Source organism: Chinchilla lanigera, unplaced genomic scaffold (genome assembly GCF_000276665.1).
Source record: "Chinchilla lanigera isolate Chin_1 unplaced genomic scaffold, ChiLan1.0 scaffold00052, whole genome shotgun sequence".
Classification (NCBI taxonomy): Eukaryota; Metazoa; Chordata; class Mammalia; order Rodentia; family Chinchillidae; genus Chinchilla; species Chinchilla lanigera.
Genome location: NW_004955453.1, coordinates 805,662 through 821,957, shown reverse-complemented (window position 1 = coordinate 821,957; position 16,296 = coordinate 805,662). Strand labels below are relative to the sequence as shown.

At 51.8% G+C, this 16,296-nt stretch overlaps 1 protein-coding gene across 8 annotated transcripts in view; it reads left to right on the top strand.

Moving 5' to 3' along the window:
* LOC102026497 (arf-GAP with GTPase, ANK repeat and PH domain-containing protein 1) overlaps nt 1–16,296 on the top strand; it is a gene marked incomplete at its 5' end in the record, with an annotated part of 356,403 nt that overhangs the window by 103,126 nt on the left and 236,981 nt on the right. For all 8 annotated transcript variants that reach the window (XM_005395317.2, XM_005395320.2, XM_005395319.2 and 5 more), the window contains 1 exon segment: nt 4,712–4,804. In XM_005395317.2, the coding sequence (XP_005395374.1) occupies nt 4,712–4,804 (93 nt within the window).

Here is a 16,296-nt window from a genome sequence, read left to right as displayed (position 1 = left end):
GACCAGCACATCGCCGTCCCCAACCTCTGAAAGGGTAGCTTGAGAGTTGGAATGCACCACAAAATTGTGTGCAGGACCCTGACACCAGCTAACTGCCAGCCCTGGTGCCTTGTGTTGGGGACCGCTTGATTCTCAGGCAGGAGGAAGGACAGTAGGAAGCCCGTGAATCCATGCTTGCTTAACCTCGGCTCGCTGCAGAGCACTGGTTTTGCTCAGTGAGTAGGAGGATTGTTGACGGCCAGCGTCGGCCACATTCATGGGAAAGTGCTTGGCGCCAAAGTGAGGGGTTCCACATAGTATAGGGCGAGGGAGACTGTGAGGGGAGGGCCACGTCCGGTGGTGCACAGTCACCCGGGTGAGCACATACACGCCCACATACTTGCACACCCTGAGGCATCCAGGAAGGCACGGGGACACAGACCGGGTAGGCAGGCGCCGATGGAAACTGCTCCTTGCAGTGGCTGGACATCACTGTTCATTACTGCCTGTCCACACCACTCCTGCCTCTGAACCTGCGTAGCCAGGGCTCCTTCTCCCGCGCTGTCAGCCAGCAGTGGGAGAATAAACCGTCTTACAGATTACATCCTGCTGCCCGGCTGTTAGCAGTGGGAACTGGTTTGGGCTGATGAAGAGTTTAGGGTAGCAGTGGGCTTGAACAGTTCCACTGAAGGAAGGGTCGCCCGAAATCCCAGGCACAGAGCAGCGTGCGGGCCCTTACTGGGTGGGGCCGTGGTGCCGAGAGTGATCTGTGAGGCCCTGAGTATTCTTAAGGTGAAGAGCTCGGCACATGAACTCCACTAGGTGTCAGTGTCATCCAAGGAATGAAAAAGAAGGCAAGTTAATTTTGAGATCTAAGCAATTAAGAAACTAAATTCTTATTGTTACCAGTTGGCGTCTGTTCTCGAGTAGGTGAAATTCCATAGTGTGGGTCCCTGGGGTGGTCGGTGGTCCTGAGCATCAATTGCCAAAGTGTGTGTCCAGTAGGAAGGAGAGAGATGTCCACATGTGAGCAGTCTGAGTGGATCGAGATGCACACAGCGTGGGGCTGTGACATGCGAGTGGGGAAGCCCCATCCGCCTCATTTATTGGAGCGTTACCCAGGGCCATAGCTGCGTAGTGCTCGCTGCTCAATACCATTCTCGCATCTTTTATAAACTAGACCGGTGATGGTAATGGGAAGGTCCCAGTCTGGGCTAACATGTTTTGCTCCAGATGCTGCTCTTTGCGTGTACACATATTTTTAAACACATAGATCATGTGTGCTGTATGTGCACTGGCGTAAACTTAAATCTAGTAGTGGCAAATGGAGTGTCACCTTCACAGTAGGAATTACACTTCACTGACAAAATGCTAACATTTATCTTACTTTGCTTGTTTCTTTGGGAAAAACAAACAACACTGTTTTGAGAAAACAAACATTAGAAGACTATCCGCTTAACCCCTGGTTTTGTTGTACTGGTTCTTACAACAGTTTAGCAGCCCCAGTGTACGTGTGGTTGAGCTATTTTATTGGAGAACATTTTCAAGCATGGGGGAATAAAAAAACGTGGGTACTCCCCACACAGTTCATCAGATACAGACCTTTTCTGCGGCCACCGCTGCTGCAGCTCCTCTAAGAAAAGAGCAAATCATAAGCAAAACCCGAGCTGTCCCACATGTCCCCTGTGCCTCTCTCTTTAGGGATGGGCGTTCCCCTGGATTTCATGCATGTTATCTGTGCTCGGGTCTTTAGTGCATGTGTCCTTGCATTATATGCTGCGTTGCTTTGCCGGTCGGCAAGCTGTGTAGTGGCGCTGTCATCGACAGGATGATTTTCAGAGCTTGCCAGGTCATGCCGATGCTATTAAACGGAGCTCAGTGTACCGGTGCCCACACATTGTGGGAAGCACAGAAACTCCCTGGAAAAAGCAAGATAGTGAAGTTTGTCTAGAAGTAGAACTGCTTGAATGGTGCTTTGGACTTTCATGGAGAGAGCCTGGGCGTGGTGGGTTCTGCAGACCTCTTCCTTGCTGGGAAAGGGCTGAGCAGGTTTCCACCGGATCCAGAGGGCTCTTGTCAGCAGTGCTATTTTCTGCTATCCCGCAGGCATCACTGGAAGTCTCTCTATGGCTTCCTTCACCCTGTGAGGGGAGGTTAATCAGTTTTGTAAAGCAGCAGGTGACGTTAGATTTCTTTACCCTTCCTCTCCTCTGCATCGGCATTTCTAGAGGCTAGGCAGTCTTATCAGCATGGGATTAAGTCTCCAGACCTTCCGAGGTGGTTGTGTTTCTGGCATTGGGCAACAGGCTAGATGCAGGACACGATCACTCCTGCTACACAAGCGGGCACCAGGAGTGTGTGGTTTCCAGATTGGGCAGGAAAGCAAGAAGACCTCACCAGGGATTTCTTTGTGCGAGTCTTTCATGTCCCCTGGACTTAGTTGTTTCTTTCAGTTATATCCATGCAACTTATAGGCAAAGCAGTTGTAGAACTGAGTACAGCAAACCTTTCTTCTTTGCCTCTGTTTCTTGCCTAAAGTTTTATTTTCATGACTCTCTTCATCAGGATATGACAGTTGTTGGAAAATTTTTGTTTTATTTTTGCAGTTTCATTCATCTCTTAATTTGTGATTGGGTACTGCATTAAGTTGCCTTGCATTTCCTTGCCTTTCCTTGCCTTTTATTTCTTTGTAGTACCTGCAGTTGACCCCAGTGCCCTTGTACTGAGCTATGTTTCTAGCCCTTTTATTTATTTGTCACTGTTAGACAGGGTCTCACTAAGTTACCCAGGCTGGGCTTGAACTTGTGTTCCACCTGCCTCAGCCTCCCAGGTGCTGGATTACAGGTAGGCGCCCTGTGCCCAGTGTAGGTTTGGGTCTTCTCCGTTTGCGTGCTGCGTTTACAGATGGTGCCATCGGCCCTTTCTTGCTGCTTCTGGTGGAACCCGAAGCCTGCTCTGAGAAGGGGCGGCTGTGGGGACAGATGTGCCGCCTTGGGGAAGATGTTAACTTTTTTTGGATGTTTGTTTTGTTAATTATTCTGGTTAACAGAGAATAATGAAGATGGATTTCCAAATTTAGAAATTTAGAATTCATAACATTCCCAGAGGATTATCGATGGTCCTTGTCAGTTCAATTTTTTAAAAAGTCTGTCACGGTGAGCCGAAGTTTGTGTCACACTTAGAAACCTCAGGCGCCACCTTCCCCGGAACTGTGGCACAGGAGAATTTGAGCCAATCTGTAGCTCTGGCTGTACGTTGTTAATGAAAGGGAAAAGCAAACCCCCGTGCTGCAGCTGAAGTTCATGCTGAAGACTTGGTAAACATGTTCACTTCCCTCCCGGCCCGGAGGGGTACATTCTGTTTGTTTGCTTTATACGGTGGCAGCTTCTCGTTGGTCACTTGTTCCGTTTCCTGTCATCCTTCTCCAGGCTTTTACTGTCCTAAAGAAAAGAGCCCCCAGTGCCTAGCACAGAGTAGGTGACGGTAGCTGTGAGCGTTTCTCGTCCCCGAGGAAACTGTCCTAGTTCCCACTGCGGCTCGGGAGAGCAGCGCCCAGCAGCTTCTCCCCGGCCTCCAGCCTGATTCTGGCAGAAGCTGCCCCTGGAATCCGGGGCCTGCCCCACGAGCCCTTGCTTTATCCCGCCTGTGACATCCACCGTCCCCGTCCAGTACTGTCTTTAAACATCAGCCGCTCCCTCCCGCGTTGCTTTGAAACGGGATTTCATCAGCCGTTCTCCGCGGCGCCGGACACCGGGTCTATCCATTTCATATATCATCTCAGATTTGAAAAGCACATGAAAATGTTTCTCCATTTTCAATATTGCGTGAGTAATGTTCCCATTGAAAAGTAATGGAGTGAAGTTGTCACTCGTCAGCACCGTTATTAAGGAGGACGAGTCTCAGATCTTTCTCTCATAATAAAATAAATCTGTCAGAAAATCATCGTGCTCACACTTTCTCATGCCATCAGCAGAGGGAACTTGCGTGTGGCACTCCGGGGTCAAGGTGTGCCTTGGGTGGTAGCATCGCTGGGCCACGTGTGGCCGCCCTCCCGCCTCCTCCGGCCACCAGCCCCGCACCCTTGCAGATAACTGGCTCGTGAACTTGGCAAACAATCGGAGTTGCTCATTGTTCCCGGAACACTGACGTTTTGTTGCAGGGAGATTTTCAGTATTTCCCCCTTTATTATTGGTCGTGGCATGGCACGCTGATTTAACTTAGAAATCACTGTGTTCTAACCATCCCAAAGCAATAAAAGGAAACATTATCCACACCTTGCTACTGGTCGGGGGTGTCCTGTGAGCTCACACAGTCGGCTAGTGGTAGACTTTGTAAATCATTCAGACATAATTAAATGTGTACATTTATGGAGGCAGTTTTTGGCACAAGCAGCCAGGAGCCCCTTTCCCCAGCTCTCTTAACTGCAGCTTTCAAATGTGTGTTCTCGTTGGGCGTTACTTTCTTAGATGGTCCATTGGTTTCTAGTAATTGAATTTTGAACTCTTTAAAAAAGAATTAAAAGATAATTTTGCAGTGGAAAAGTCCAGAGCAAAGTATAGGGCATCCTCTCTAGATCGGTGCGTCAGTGCGGATGAGCCTCCCGGGGGTCTGCCTGCCCACACGTGTCCCAGGCGTGGCTTCTGCATCCGGGTTGGTAGGGAGCGTGCAGATAGGCAGAGCACCTGCATTAGCGTGGCCCTTCCCCAAATGCTAACTTTGCTTTGCTTTGCAGTCTCGGAAAGGGAGCGACCCAGACAAAGAGAAGAAAGGCCTGGAGAGCCGTGCGGACAGCATCGGGAGCGGCCGAGCCATCCCAATTAAACAGGTACGCGGTCCCCCTCCCTGCCCGGCGCTGGACGCACACCTCAGGTCGGCCGAGAGGATGCTGGTTCTGGCTCCGGAGTTTGTTTGATGTGCTCTGTTGATGAATGTAGAAGTCACTCACTTGACATCAATTAGAAGAGGTTCCTGTGAGTATTAAAATAGGATCATTAGAATAAGAAGACGAAATGGGACAAACAGATCTAATGAAGTGCAGTCTGCCCGCCTGCATATGGAGTGCGCTTCCAGGCAGCGCTGGCTTCAAAGGCTGCCTTTGTAGCACGGCTTTGATTGGGCTGCTGGCCGCCAGGCGACAGGGGTAAATCAGATCGCTGTACAAGAGCCCCTTGTGATCACAGGAATGGCCCGGCGTGGCCCTAATTTGCTCTCGCAGACGGACATCTGAACACTGTTTCAGGCTGGTCTGCGACAACGAGGCAATTAGTTGTGATAATCATAGCCTGCATGTCAGCTGCTCTCTCTTGTTTGTAATTTGCTAATGAAGGAATTGTAACTTTGATTAGGTTCAGTTTCATTTAGACCTTATTATATAAAGGAACATTTACAGCGGTAATGTGGGGCCTTAATTAAACTTCCTCATTACACAACAGGACTCGAATTCAAGCATTTGTTTTGGCCTATGTTGCTAGCCTGAAATAGGATTTCATTAGCCCGGAAACCGGATGCTGAGTGACTTCATGTCTGCAGGGGGAAAAAAAAAAAGGTAGCATTCACACGTGACGTATTTGGGTATTTTATTTCCGAGGAGAAATAAGACTAAAGAGTGCAGCCCCTCGCCCTGGCCTCTGGAAATGTCGTCTCTGAGTTTGTTAAAGAAAGCCAACTGATTTAGAGTGCGGTCTGTTTGAGAAAAGAGAGGGACAAAGCCTGCAGGCAGGATGAAGGCTGCGCCTCCCGCGGACACGGCTTGTGAGCGATCTGTTCCCCAGCCTCCTCGACTCCAGGCACTGGCTACCTGCAGAGGGGGCGAAGTCCTGCAGATACAGCCAAGTGGTGGCAGCATTACAGATTTCACCCATTTGAAACAAACAGGGCTGCAGGCTGCTACAGCAGAGGGCTGGGCACGTTCAGCCGGAAGCCAATGGGGGAGAGGGCTTAGGTGGGGCCACAGGCTCTTGGGTGAGACGGGAGTTGGAGCTGGACGGAGCTCTTGCACCCACCTGGGCAGCTGCAGGACTGAGCTCCTTCGACCCCTGCCTGCGTAATGAGGGGACAGGGAGGTGCCTCTGTGTGTGTTCAGATACCAGGCGACAGATGTGTGGGAGAGCACCGGGCCCAGTGCGGGAAATTCTGTTCCTTGCGTTTCTCTAAAAACAAAACGCCTGCCTCTTCGCTGGTGGTACATCGTGTTTTCACCATCAAACCAGTTCTTTAGAGGTTTGTGCCGAGTTCTTCTGTGCTCGTGTTTTTAATGACCTGACTCTTTACTTAAGATAATTTTAAAGTATAATCTGTATGTCCTCGATGTTACATCACCTAGATTTATGACAATTGTTTAACTTTTTTTGCTGCGGTCTATAGCACTGATGCTGGCACGTTGACCTGGGGAAAGATTAAAGCTTAGCGTAGATAGTTCCCATCTCACACGCTGGGAACTGGGGACTCGCAGCTTGGAGGCACTTCATGAGCTCCTCCCGTGCTTCGTGCCCTCATCTGTCTTTGCAGGTGAGACTTGGAGTACCTGTGCAGATAGGAGCTGACCCCCAGGCATAAAATGAGCATCATCCAGGCCTTGGAAGGCTTTCGATTGTGAATCAGTCATGGTCTGGTTTCCTGGGGAGGACTGGGCACGGGGAGCTCCTTATCTCTCCAAGGTTCGCCCGTGTGCAGCAGGGGCCAGCTCCTTCCTGGGGTCCACCTGGCCCGCCACTACCCTCTGTGGGAGGTGCTCTGGGCCTTGAGCTCCTCCTCTGTGAAATGGGAGAGCCAGAGGTCATCTGAGCCTCTTGAAACACTCAGATGTGGCGATATGCAGGGAATGTTTCCATTCTAACAGAATTGGGATTTCAGGTTTGTACTGGGCCGGGCACCCTCGAAGAGCCTTCCTGCGTGTCCTGTGGTCGGGAGCAGGTTCTTAGGTGGTGGTAGCAATGCCCCTTCGTGCCCGTGTGTGCCCTTGTTTCTAAAGAGCGCAGATCATTTGAGAACAGCTGAGTCTCCTACCCCCTAGTGTGGTGACTGCACGTGAACATGAAGCAGAAAGGCGGGTACAGCACGGCAGGGCCTCCCCGACGTGTCCTGGGAACCCACAGATTTATGCACTGAGCAGAGGTCGCTACAGAATGAGCCTGTTATTTCGGTGCGCTCCACACAGCGTTCGTTCCTTTAACCTCAGCGCTGCACGATGGAGGTGGTTGTGCTACGCTTATCTCAGGTACAATCTAGAGAAAGCAGCTGTGTGTTCTAGGCCAGACAGCTGGACCAGGCCCCCCGCCCAGTCACGAAAAGTCTGCAGGAAGCTTTGGAAGCAAAGCTGTGAGCTATACATGATGTGAACCCTGACCTCAGGCCGAAGTAGCTGACACCCAAGTAGAAGAAACCCGTAAGACTGTGCCGCGGCGGCACACTTCTCCAGGGAGCAGTGGCGCTGTTCGCGGTTGGGAGCACTCTTCTCATCCCTGCCCATCCCCGCAAGCAGCAGAATGTGTGTCTCAACGTCAGCCTGCGCTCAAGAGGCGGTCCTGTGGCTGGAGTCGTGCGCCGGCCAGTGGGTCCTTCACCTCTGGGTAGAGGAATCGCGTTAGAAACCCATAGCCTTCACACAGCTAGTGATGGCCGAGGCTTTGACCATGGCAGACTCTGCTCCCCAGCCCCTCCTCACCCCCGCCCCCGAGAATCTTGTAAGGGACACTGGCGTTCGGGGCTCGGATGTGGGGGTCCGTACTCGCCATTACTGACTCGTGTGTACAGATCGTACATGTGCCAGTGGATCATTTTAACCATTTCCCTGAACGTTTTACAGCTCATTTGTTTGAGAACCAAGGCTTTTACCCCCAGCATGGGACCAAGCAGAATCATGGTAGTCGGTGACTTCATCTCTTTCTCCCCGCAATTAGAGATTTCTCATTGAGACTATGACTTGTCTCCCAAAACATAAGTTCGTGTCTTTTGAACCTGCACCTGCCTTACATTTTTGGTCCTTTCTGGGGCCCCGGGTGCATTTGGTTCAGAGAGTTCCCTGTCTCTACTTACTAACAAGATAAGGTCTGTTCAAATAAAAATTAAAAAGCAAAGCAAGAAAAATAAAAGCCAGAGGCCTGCTCGGCAGCAAGTGGGCTTGTCACGTATTAATTTTTCATTGCTGTGGAGAGTTGTACATACATAATCACTTGATTGCAGTGGGAGTTAGGGAGCTCCTGTGGTGTCATTTGCATAAATCTTGTTAAGTCAATGGCAGTTAATGAAGTACAAATGAGCCCAGAGAAGGTGACATGCAAATCGTGGGTGGCAGATGGGAGGTCTGTTTGGGGGACGGCAGCTGTGTGCGCTCCTTTCTTTCTTTCTCTTTAGCATTTTTTAATCTCTATATTTGAGTACAGACACATAGCCATAAGCCTTGGCCTCTTCCTCTCCGCTGACTGCTGGCCAGCACCTGAACAGCCTCTGCTGCCCCTGACGCTCGCTCTGTGTGACAGCGACCGCGGGGTCTCACCTCCCGCTCAGCAGTGTGCAGCTGAATTTTTTAAAACCTGATCGGTTTATCTTGTCATGCTTGAACGTGTGTTCTAGATGGTGAGGGTGAACAAAAAGACTTCCTGCCGCACGGAACCTCTGGAGCCGTATACGGTCTCGGGATGTGCCTGGCTTTGCTCTGCTTCTGTAGGGGAGAGGAGGGCGGTCTTTGCTTCCCCCTGGGGACGGGATGGTTGTGTAAGCTGTCCACCCATCGGGGCTCAGAGCTGGGCCCTGGGGGTGTTGACCTTCCCAGCATGGTGAGCAACAGAAATGCGGAAAGTGGCCGGCGCTCGCTGTCCGCTTCCGGCTGGCGAAGAACCCCACGCCTCAGGCAGGCGGCCCGGGTGCCCCGTGGCCCAGCTCAGCTGTGGCTCGAGTGTCCTGCCTGTGGGAGGCTTTGTTTGAAGAACTTAGGTGCTGGCAGGACTCGCGCTCAGGTGTTAGACACTCCAGGCAGAGCACCGCGTCCCCCTGCCACTTTCGGAAGTCTTGGACTTGTCCTTCGATCCACTGTTTGACTCTTGGGGAAACAGATCTCCATACTGAGAAATGCAGGCAGAGAGGTGTGTGGGGAGCTGTGAGTCCCAGCACAGCTGTGGTGGGCGTGTGCTGAGGCCACGCCCTCCAGAGCCACCCGCGCTTGGCGTCTTTGAGCCAGTTTCCTGGCTCTGGGGCCCACGAGGTCCTGCCACAGGCCCACGATGTGGCGTGCTTGCTTTTGTGGTGCTCAAAGGGTATGCCCACCACGGGGCCAGAATGTCTCTGTAAACTTTCTTAAAGTCTTAAGTTTGACCTTAAACCCAGAGGTCGTGGCCACCCTGACAGCGCAGTCAGCCTAGTCTAGGAGCAGCTGTTTCTTGGCCACCACCGGAAACCCTGGTATGGAGCGCTCCTGGCACACCACCCCGGGCCTTGAACTGTCCTGAAGCTGTGCCCGGTTTTGGTTCTCCATAGAGAGCGGTGTTTGCTGCCGAAGTGAAAGCCGCCTGCGGAGTTAATCCCCAGCCAGACGGCCGCAGGCCACTGACCTGTGTTTCCTGGTCCCCCTCGGCTCGAGGGGGCGCATGGTATGGCATGGGCAGCACAGAGGGCGCTAATGGCGCGCCTCTGACATTGCTGGACAGTCAGGCACTGCCGGCGCTGGGCCGGGGGAAGCAAACGGGAAGACAGGCCTGGAGCTTCTCCGCGCCGGGGAGAGAGGCAGCCGCAGTGGGCTCTTCCTGCCGGCAGCGCACAGAGGGACCCGGGCAGGACTGCCTCTCCCTGAGCGGCCTCCGTGGGGCGGGCTGCTGCTGCCTCCTGCCCCGGCCCAGGGGAGCACAGGACTCCAGAAAGCCCTGCATCTTGTGCAGCTCCGCCCTGCTGGACCTGGCGGTGATGGGGGCAGCATGGGCACAGCGAGCAGGGCTGCAAGGCCGAGGCCCGTTTGCCACAGTGCTGGCCTCCTGCACCGGCACCTCTGTCCCCGTCAGTGTGGGGAGCCTGCGGAGTTGCCTGAAAAGCAGTGCTACGTGCAGGGACATCCAGCACAGGGGTCCCCGGGGTGGCCAGAGGGGTTTCTCCTCTCATCGGCTGTGGCCCTGTACCCGGCTTCCCCTCCCTCTCTTTGTTTTTCTTTTTTGGTGTCGGGGGCTGGACCTGGGCCTTTTGCTCTAAGCTGCATCCACGTATGTATGTATGTATATATGTATGATTTTAGGTAGGGTCTAGCCTAAGTTGCTGAGGCTGGCTTCAAACTTGCGGTGCTCCTACCTCACCTTCCCAGAGTCCTGCACCACCGTTCCCAGTGTCCTCTGCTCCAGTGCCCGCATCATTCCCAGAGTCTCCCCAGGGCTTAGCGGTGGGTGGTTATGACCTGTCAGGGTACTGTTCACAGCCAAGGCTCACAGACCCCGTACTGAATGCTGGTGACTCTGCTGGGGCCCCACGCTGCCTTCCTCTTGCCTGCGGAGCACCCTGCCCCGCTTTCCCTGAGGACTGAAGCCATGCCCCCGAGGGGCTGTCATTTGCCTTGTAGCAGCACAGTTGGCTGGAGCGTGTGCTAGCATAACGCACACCCACGCCTTGGTGCCGATTATACCCCTCAGCTGTAGAGACGGGGATTGTGAGACCAGGTCCCGGGCAGGGCGGTTCCTGGTGAGGCCCCCTGTTTCCGCCGTGTCCGTCTGTGACTGCTACTCCACGTGTGTTCCCGGTGTCTCTCCTCCTCTCGGGAGGGCCTCTGTCTCGTTGGAGAGGGTCCCACCCGCAGGAGTCTATCCTTCCTGCCTCCAGAGGGTCCCGCTGCAGACGGGGCCTCCGACACAGCTCCAGCAGGTTGGCAGCAGAGGAGGCTGGGAGCACAGCCCCGCGAGACCCTGAGGGCCATCTGTAACGTGCTTCTGTCATGGACCTTCCTGGTGCTGCAAGGTAAGGCCACTCCTGTCCAGTGTGTTTGGGAACCTGAAGACCTGTTGTAGGAGGCTGTGTGTGCCAGACGGGAGACGTACACCGCTCAGATGCTGCCCTGGGCACTCCATTGTGCCGGCCTACATTGTCACAGCTCCCGCCCTGCCCTGCGTTACGACGCTCAGAAGCCGTGGCCATGTGTGCAGTGGTGGCCGCTAAGGTTCTGTCGCCTGGTGAAATCACTTCCGCCCCAGTACGAGCAAGGACTCTCTCTGACGGCCCCATAGCGACGCCCCTCGCCTGCTGCTGCATTTCTCCAACCTGCCTCTCCACGACTATTGGAAGTATGACGACAGATCACGTTCTGCCGTGACACACGTAGGCCCCCCAGACACCGTGCATTCCATCACTGTTCGGAGATTTCAGTCCTATTAAGACCCCTAGGTTGGATTTGAAGAGCAGCCCTCCTCATCAGACTTGATAGTGCACACCTGTAATCGCACCACTCAGGAGGCTGAGATAGGAGAATTGCCGTGAGTTCAAGACCAGCCTAACTGCATAGCAAGTCCCTGTCTCAACAAGAAAGAAATGGAAGGAAGGAAGGGAAGAAGGAGAAAGGAGGGAGGGAAGGGAGGAGAATGTGCAGGAAAGGCATGTTCATTCTGCAGCTGCCCACAGTCATAGGGTTTATCTGAGCTGTTCATTTTTGCTGTACTGGGGATTGAATTCAGGGCATTTGCACGGAGCCTTATTTTTTAATTTGACGCAAGGTTTTGCTATGTTGCTTCAGCCTCCAGGAGTACTAGGGTTACAGGTGTGTGTCCCAATGCCCAGCACCAGAGTTTATCTTAAGCACGGCTCCCCTTTTGGCCTCCCCAGAAAGGAAGGTAGGTGGGTAGATAGAGAGGATAATGCCCATGATGCCATGTGCTTTTGTGAATTTATCCTGGGCATAAAAGATAATGCCCAGACAGATCTTTACCTCATCCTGTACCAGGAGCACAGACCCTGTGCCGACTCAGGAGCCCTCCCGCCCAATCTTAAAACGCAGCTCCTACCAGGCTTCACGCACAAAGCAGCTTCCACATGGAAGCAGGGGTCTCCTGGGACATGATTAAATCTTACCTCATTTCTGCGTCACTCACTGCTTCCTGATCCGGAACCCTCTTATGGACACCCTGTCAGCCATGCGAGCAGGCTCAAGGAGAGCAGTGCAGAGCACCTGGCATCCTGACCTTAGACCCTCCCTTTGGCTTCCAGAGCTGGAAGAATCACTTTCTGTTGCTTAAGCCACCAAGCCCAGGCTGTTTTGCTGTGGCATCCTGAAAGGACGGGCCCCAGACTAGGGTTGATAGTCTGTCTCTGGGACCTAGCGCATGAAAAGGCCTGGACCAGTTGAATATCCAGCCATTTCCCAAAATTCCTAGGTTCAGTTCAGCTCTTCACCGAACAGTACAGTAAAACCTTGGATTGTGAGTAACTTACTCTGCCAGTGTTCCAGGAGACAAGCAAACATTTCTAATAAATTTTAACTTCACAAATGAGCCATATCTTGTAGTACTGGTGGTACGCAGTGCCAAAGTTCACATGATCACAACTGAGGTGAAGGTTCTTCCCCCCTTGGGGGATTGTGGGTGATCGTCTCTCGTGCTGGGGGACACAGTCTCAGGCCACAGTTTTTGGCAGGAAACAGTGATTTTTCAGAATGATACGAGGTGCCCACAACTGTTACTAGTGTATTTTTTATCACCTCGGAGCACCCATGAACAGGCCTTTGCTTTTCCATACAAAAATAAGCTCAGGAATGGTTTGCTTCATTCTAGGTCAGGCTGCCTGCAGATACAGACCTTTTCCTCTGCTGCCTTCTTGCCAGTTAGAGTAAATCCATGCAGTGTACCCCAAGAGTTTATTAATACTGTACTGTAGTCAGCATCTGTGCAAGCCTGTACAGTGGCCCCCATGCAGAAAAAGGTTGAAAAGAAGGGCACTAAGACGGGGATGATTATGGTGGAAGAAGGAAATCATCAACAAGTGAGTGGCCAAAATTGCAAGATTTTGTAAGAAGTCTATGTGGGCCACTTGTAGAATATTAAAGAAGAAGTAAGGAGGCCGGGTAAGCAAAAGGAGCCAAAGCAAGGGCCCCGTGTTCTGGAAAATGCTGAAAAGTTGCTTCTGGTTTGGGTAAATGAGAAGCAGCTAGCTGATGAAACTGGGACGGAGAGTGTTACCTGCGAGAGGGCGAAGACCTCAGAGGTACACCAACCTCGTAAGTCAGCTGAGTGATACATCAACAGAAAATGAAGAAGGCTTCAAGGCAAGCAGGACGGTTTGACAACTTGAAGAGGAGAAGCAGCATCCATACTGTTTGAGGCTCAGAGAGGCTGCAGGATTGGACGCTAAGGCAGCTGAGGAATTCACTGCTGAGTTCCAGAAGTTCGTGGTTTCCAAGTGTTCCCTGCCAGAGCAAGTTTTTAATTGTGATCAGGTGGTGCTTTTTGGGAAGAAGATGCCAAAGAGAACCTACATTACAGAAGAAGAGAATACAATGAAAGACCGTCTGTCTCACCCTCTTGTTTTATAGTAATGCCAGTAAGGATTTGAAAGTCAAGCCCCTGCTCATGTGTCATTCCGAGAATCCATGAACCTTCCAAAAATGCAAGGTGAAGAGCCAGTTAAATGCCACGTGGAGGTCCAACAGCAAGGCTTGGGTCATTTCTATCTTGTTTGTTGATTGGATCGACAAGGTCTTCAGTCCTTCAGTGAAAAAACAACTTTTAGAAAAGAGTCTGCCACTCTGAGTCTCGCTAGTTGTGGTGAATGCTCGTGCCCATCCTCCAGGATTTGACGACTCACCAGAGGAACTGGAGTTCATGAAGGTCTGGCGCCTTCCTCCCAACACCACTGCAATCCTCCAATCTGTGCATGAGCAGAAGGTTTCAGACTTTAAAAGGCTTTACAGCAAAGCACTATTTCAGCAATACTTCAGGGTGACCCAAGGAGCAAACCTTACCTTCTGAGAGTTTTGGGGAAGTCACTTCTGCGTCGTGAACCACCTCAAGATCATGGGATGGGGTCATCAAGAGGACCCTCAATTCTGCTCAGTCGAAACTGTGGCCTGACTGCACTCTCGGACACAACCCAGAGGAACTTGCTTGTCAGCAGGAGCTGCTGGTTGCCCATGAAATTGTGTCCTTGGAGAAGACCGTAGGCTTCGAAGTGAATGAGGAAGACCTTCATGAGCTTGCAGAGGAGTGTGGCCAGGAGCTGACACCGATGCGCTAGTGGTTCTGCCTTGTGAGCAGCAGTGAGAGGTTGTTGAGCCGATCTCCCCCACAGAGAAGGATAAAAAGGTGGCAGAATCCCTCACTTCCTGTGAGATGAGGGAGGTGTGTAAATGTGGGAAACAGTGCAAAATTCTGTAGAAAAGGATTTCACAGGATTTCTGTGAAATTCTCCAAAGGAGGCAGAAGCAAGTGTCATTGGATAGGTTCCTTGTTAAGGCTGCGTGAGAAGAAAACGATTCCACCGAGCTGCTAATAAATAGCAATGATTCATTAGTGATAGTGAAAGTCATCTCACACAGTAACCCTCCTCCCTCTTGTCTCCCTCACACCAGCCACACAGGGTTTCAAAGGTAAGTGCAGGTTAACTTGTTTATTTTTCCTTATATTTGGCATTTTCTTTATTATTTTGTATTGTATTACAATATTGTAATCATTTTCGTATGACTACATTTGGGTTTTGGAATGAATCATGAGTTCCCATCAATTCTTATGGGGTAGTTCTCTTTGACATATAAGTGCTTTGGATCACAAGCATGTTTCCAGAACAAATTGTGCTCCTGGACCAAGGTTTTCCTGTACGTAAGATCTTACACCTCTGTACCTGCGATCTTACAGCCTCCCGATCATCTTACTTAACCTAAGATTAAACCTCATCATGTACAAATTTGGATTAATACTTTCCTCTTCTGCTGATGTAAAGAATAAATGGTATAATTACCGAGAATACCTAGCAGTCAGAGAAACCAAAAGAAAGCACAGGCTGTAGGTTAGCACTTCTCTCAGGCTGGTTTTGTTCTCCAGCAAGCGGGGGGGTCCCTGGCATCCCCTTGCCTGCAGGAAGTCTCACCCTGGCAGGCAGATGTCATATTTGTTTGGAAACAGCAGTGATGGAGCTCGCTGAGTCCTCGGCATGCTGCAGACCGAACCCTGGCCCCAGAGCCCAGCTGAGCACAGCACTGCTGGAGAAGGCCGTGCGTTCCGGGCCCCGGCATGCGCTCGTCCTGTCCCTGCAAGGCGGATGCTAGAGAGGGCGCCGTCATCTCCACCACTCTTCCTGGGCTGTTTCCATCAGGTTTTTTTGGAGTGACTGAAGCACACTTAGCTTTCCTCCAACTCCCTGAGGAAGTTTGTTTTTACCTGGCTCACTGATGGCTAAGGTCTGAGTCCAAGACCTCCATTTCTCACATCATGGAAGCTGACAGCTCTAAGTATAGAAGCAGAACCCTACCGGAATGCTATCGGCATGGGGCACTTTGTGTGCGTGGGGGTCATATTGGTAGTTGCCTGCGTTTCCTGTGAAGGACCTGATGTTCTATTTGTAGAGTAGTAAACCCAAAACCATTCAAAATACTCTTAGCATCTGAGGGCTGTGCCACACCCCTACTACCCTCACCAACCAGTGCTCCTTCGGGTATGGTTCTGCCAACATTTCCCTCAGCCTGAAGCACCACCGAGGTCCACCGCCCTGCTGGCACAAGACATGCAGTTGCGGCTCCTGTCGCCCATACCCTCGGCACAGCTTGCTGCCCTCTTGTGTGGAGTCCAAAGCTGGAGAGGAAAGGCCTAAGGCCCAGGTTGCAGAGTTAAAAGTGGAGGAGCTGGATTGAAGTCTGGGAGGCTCTAGGAGACTTCTGTGGTGGGTTGTAGAAAAGTCTTTGTGCTTGCTTTTGTCCCGGATTCGGTTGGTGCTGAACGTGACTGCCTTCTGTGTCAGATCAGACATATGAGGAGTGATGAAAATATATGGTGTTTGTTTTTTTAAATTATTACAGAAACAGACATATTGCCATTGCTACGAATCCCCCCAAAACCCTCCCCCTCTCTCCAAACACGCTCATCCCATTGTTCCTGCCACTTTCTGAAGCAGCTCTGGAGTCCCCTTCCCTGGGTGCTCTTTGTTGTGCCGTCATGGCTGCCTCTATATCCTGTGTCACCCTGGAAGTCACACGGTGAACACAGTGGGTAAAGACCCACTGTGATGTCCGCACGATCCTGCCTTTTTGTGAGCTGGCCCTTGGTGGCAGCATTCACTGTATTTCTGATCAAACCTCCTAATGACACAAGGGCACTTCCAGAACTGCTTCAGAAAGTGGCACGAACAATGGGATGAGTGTGTTCGAGGTGAGGG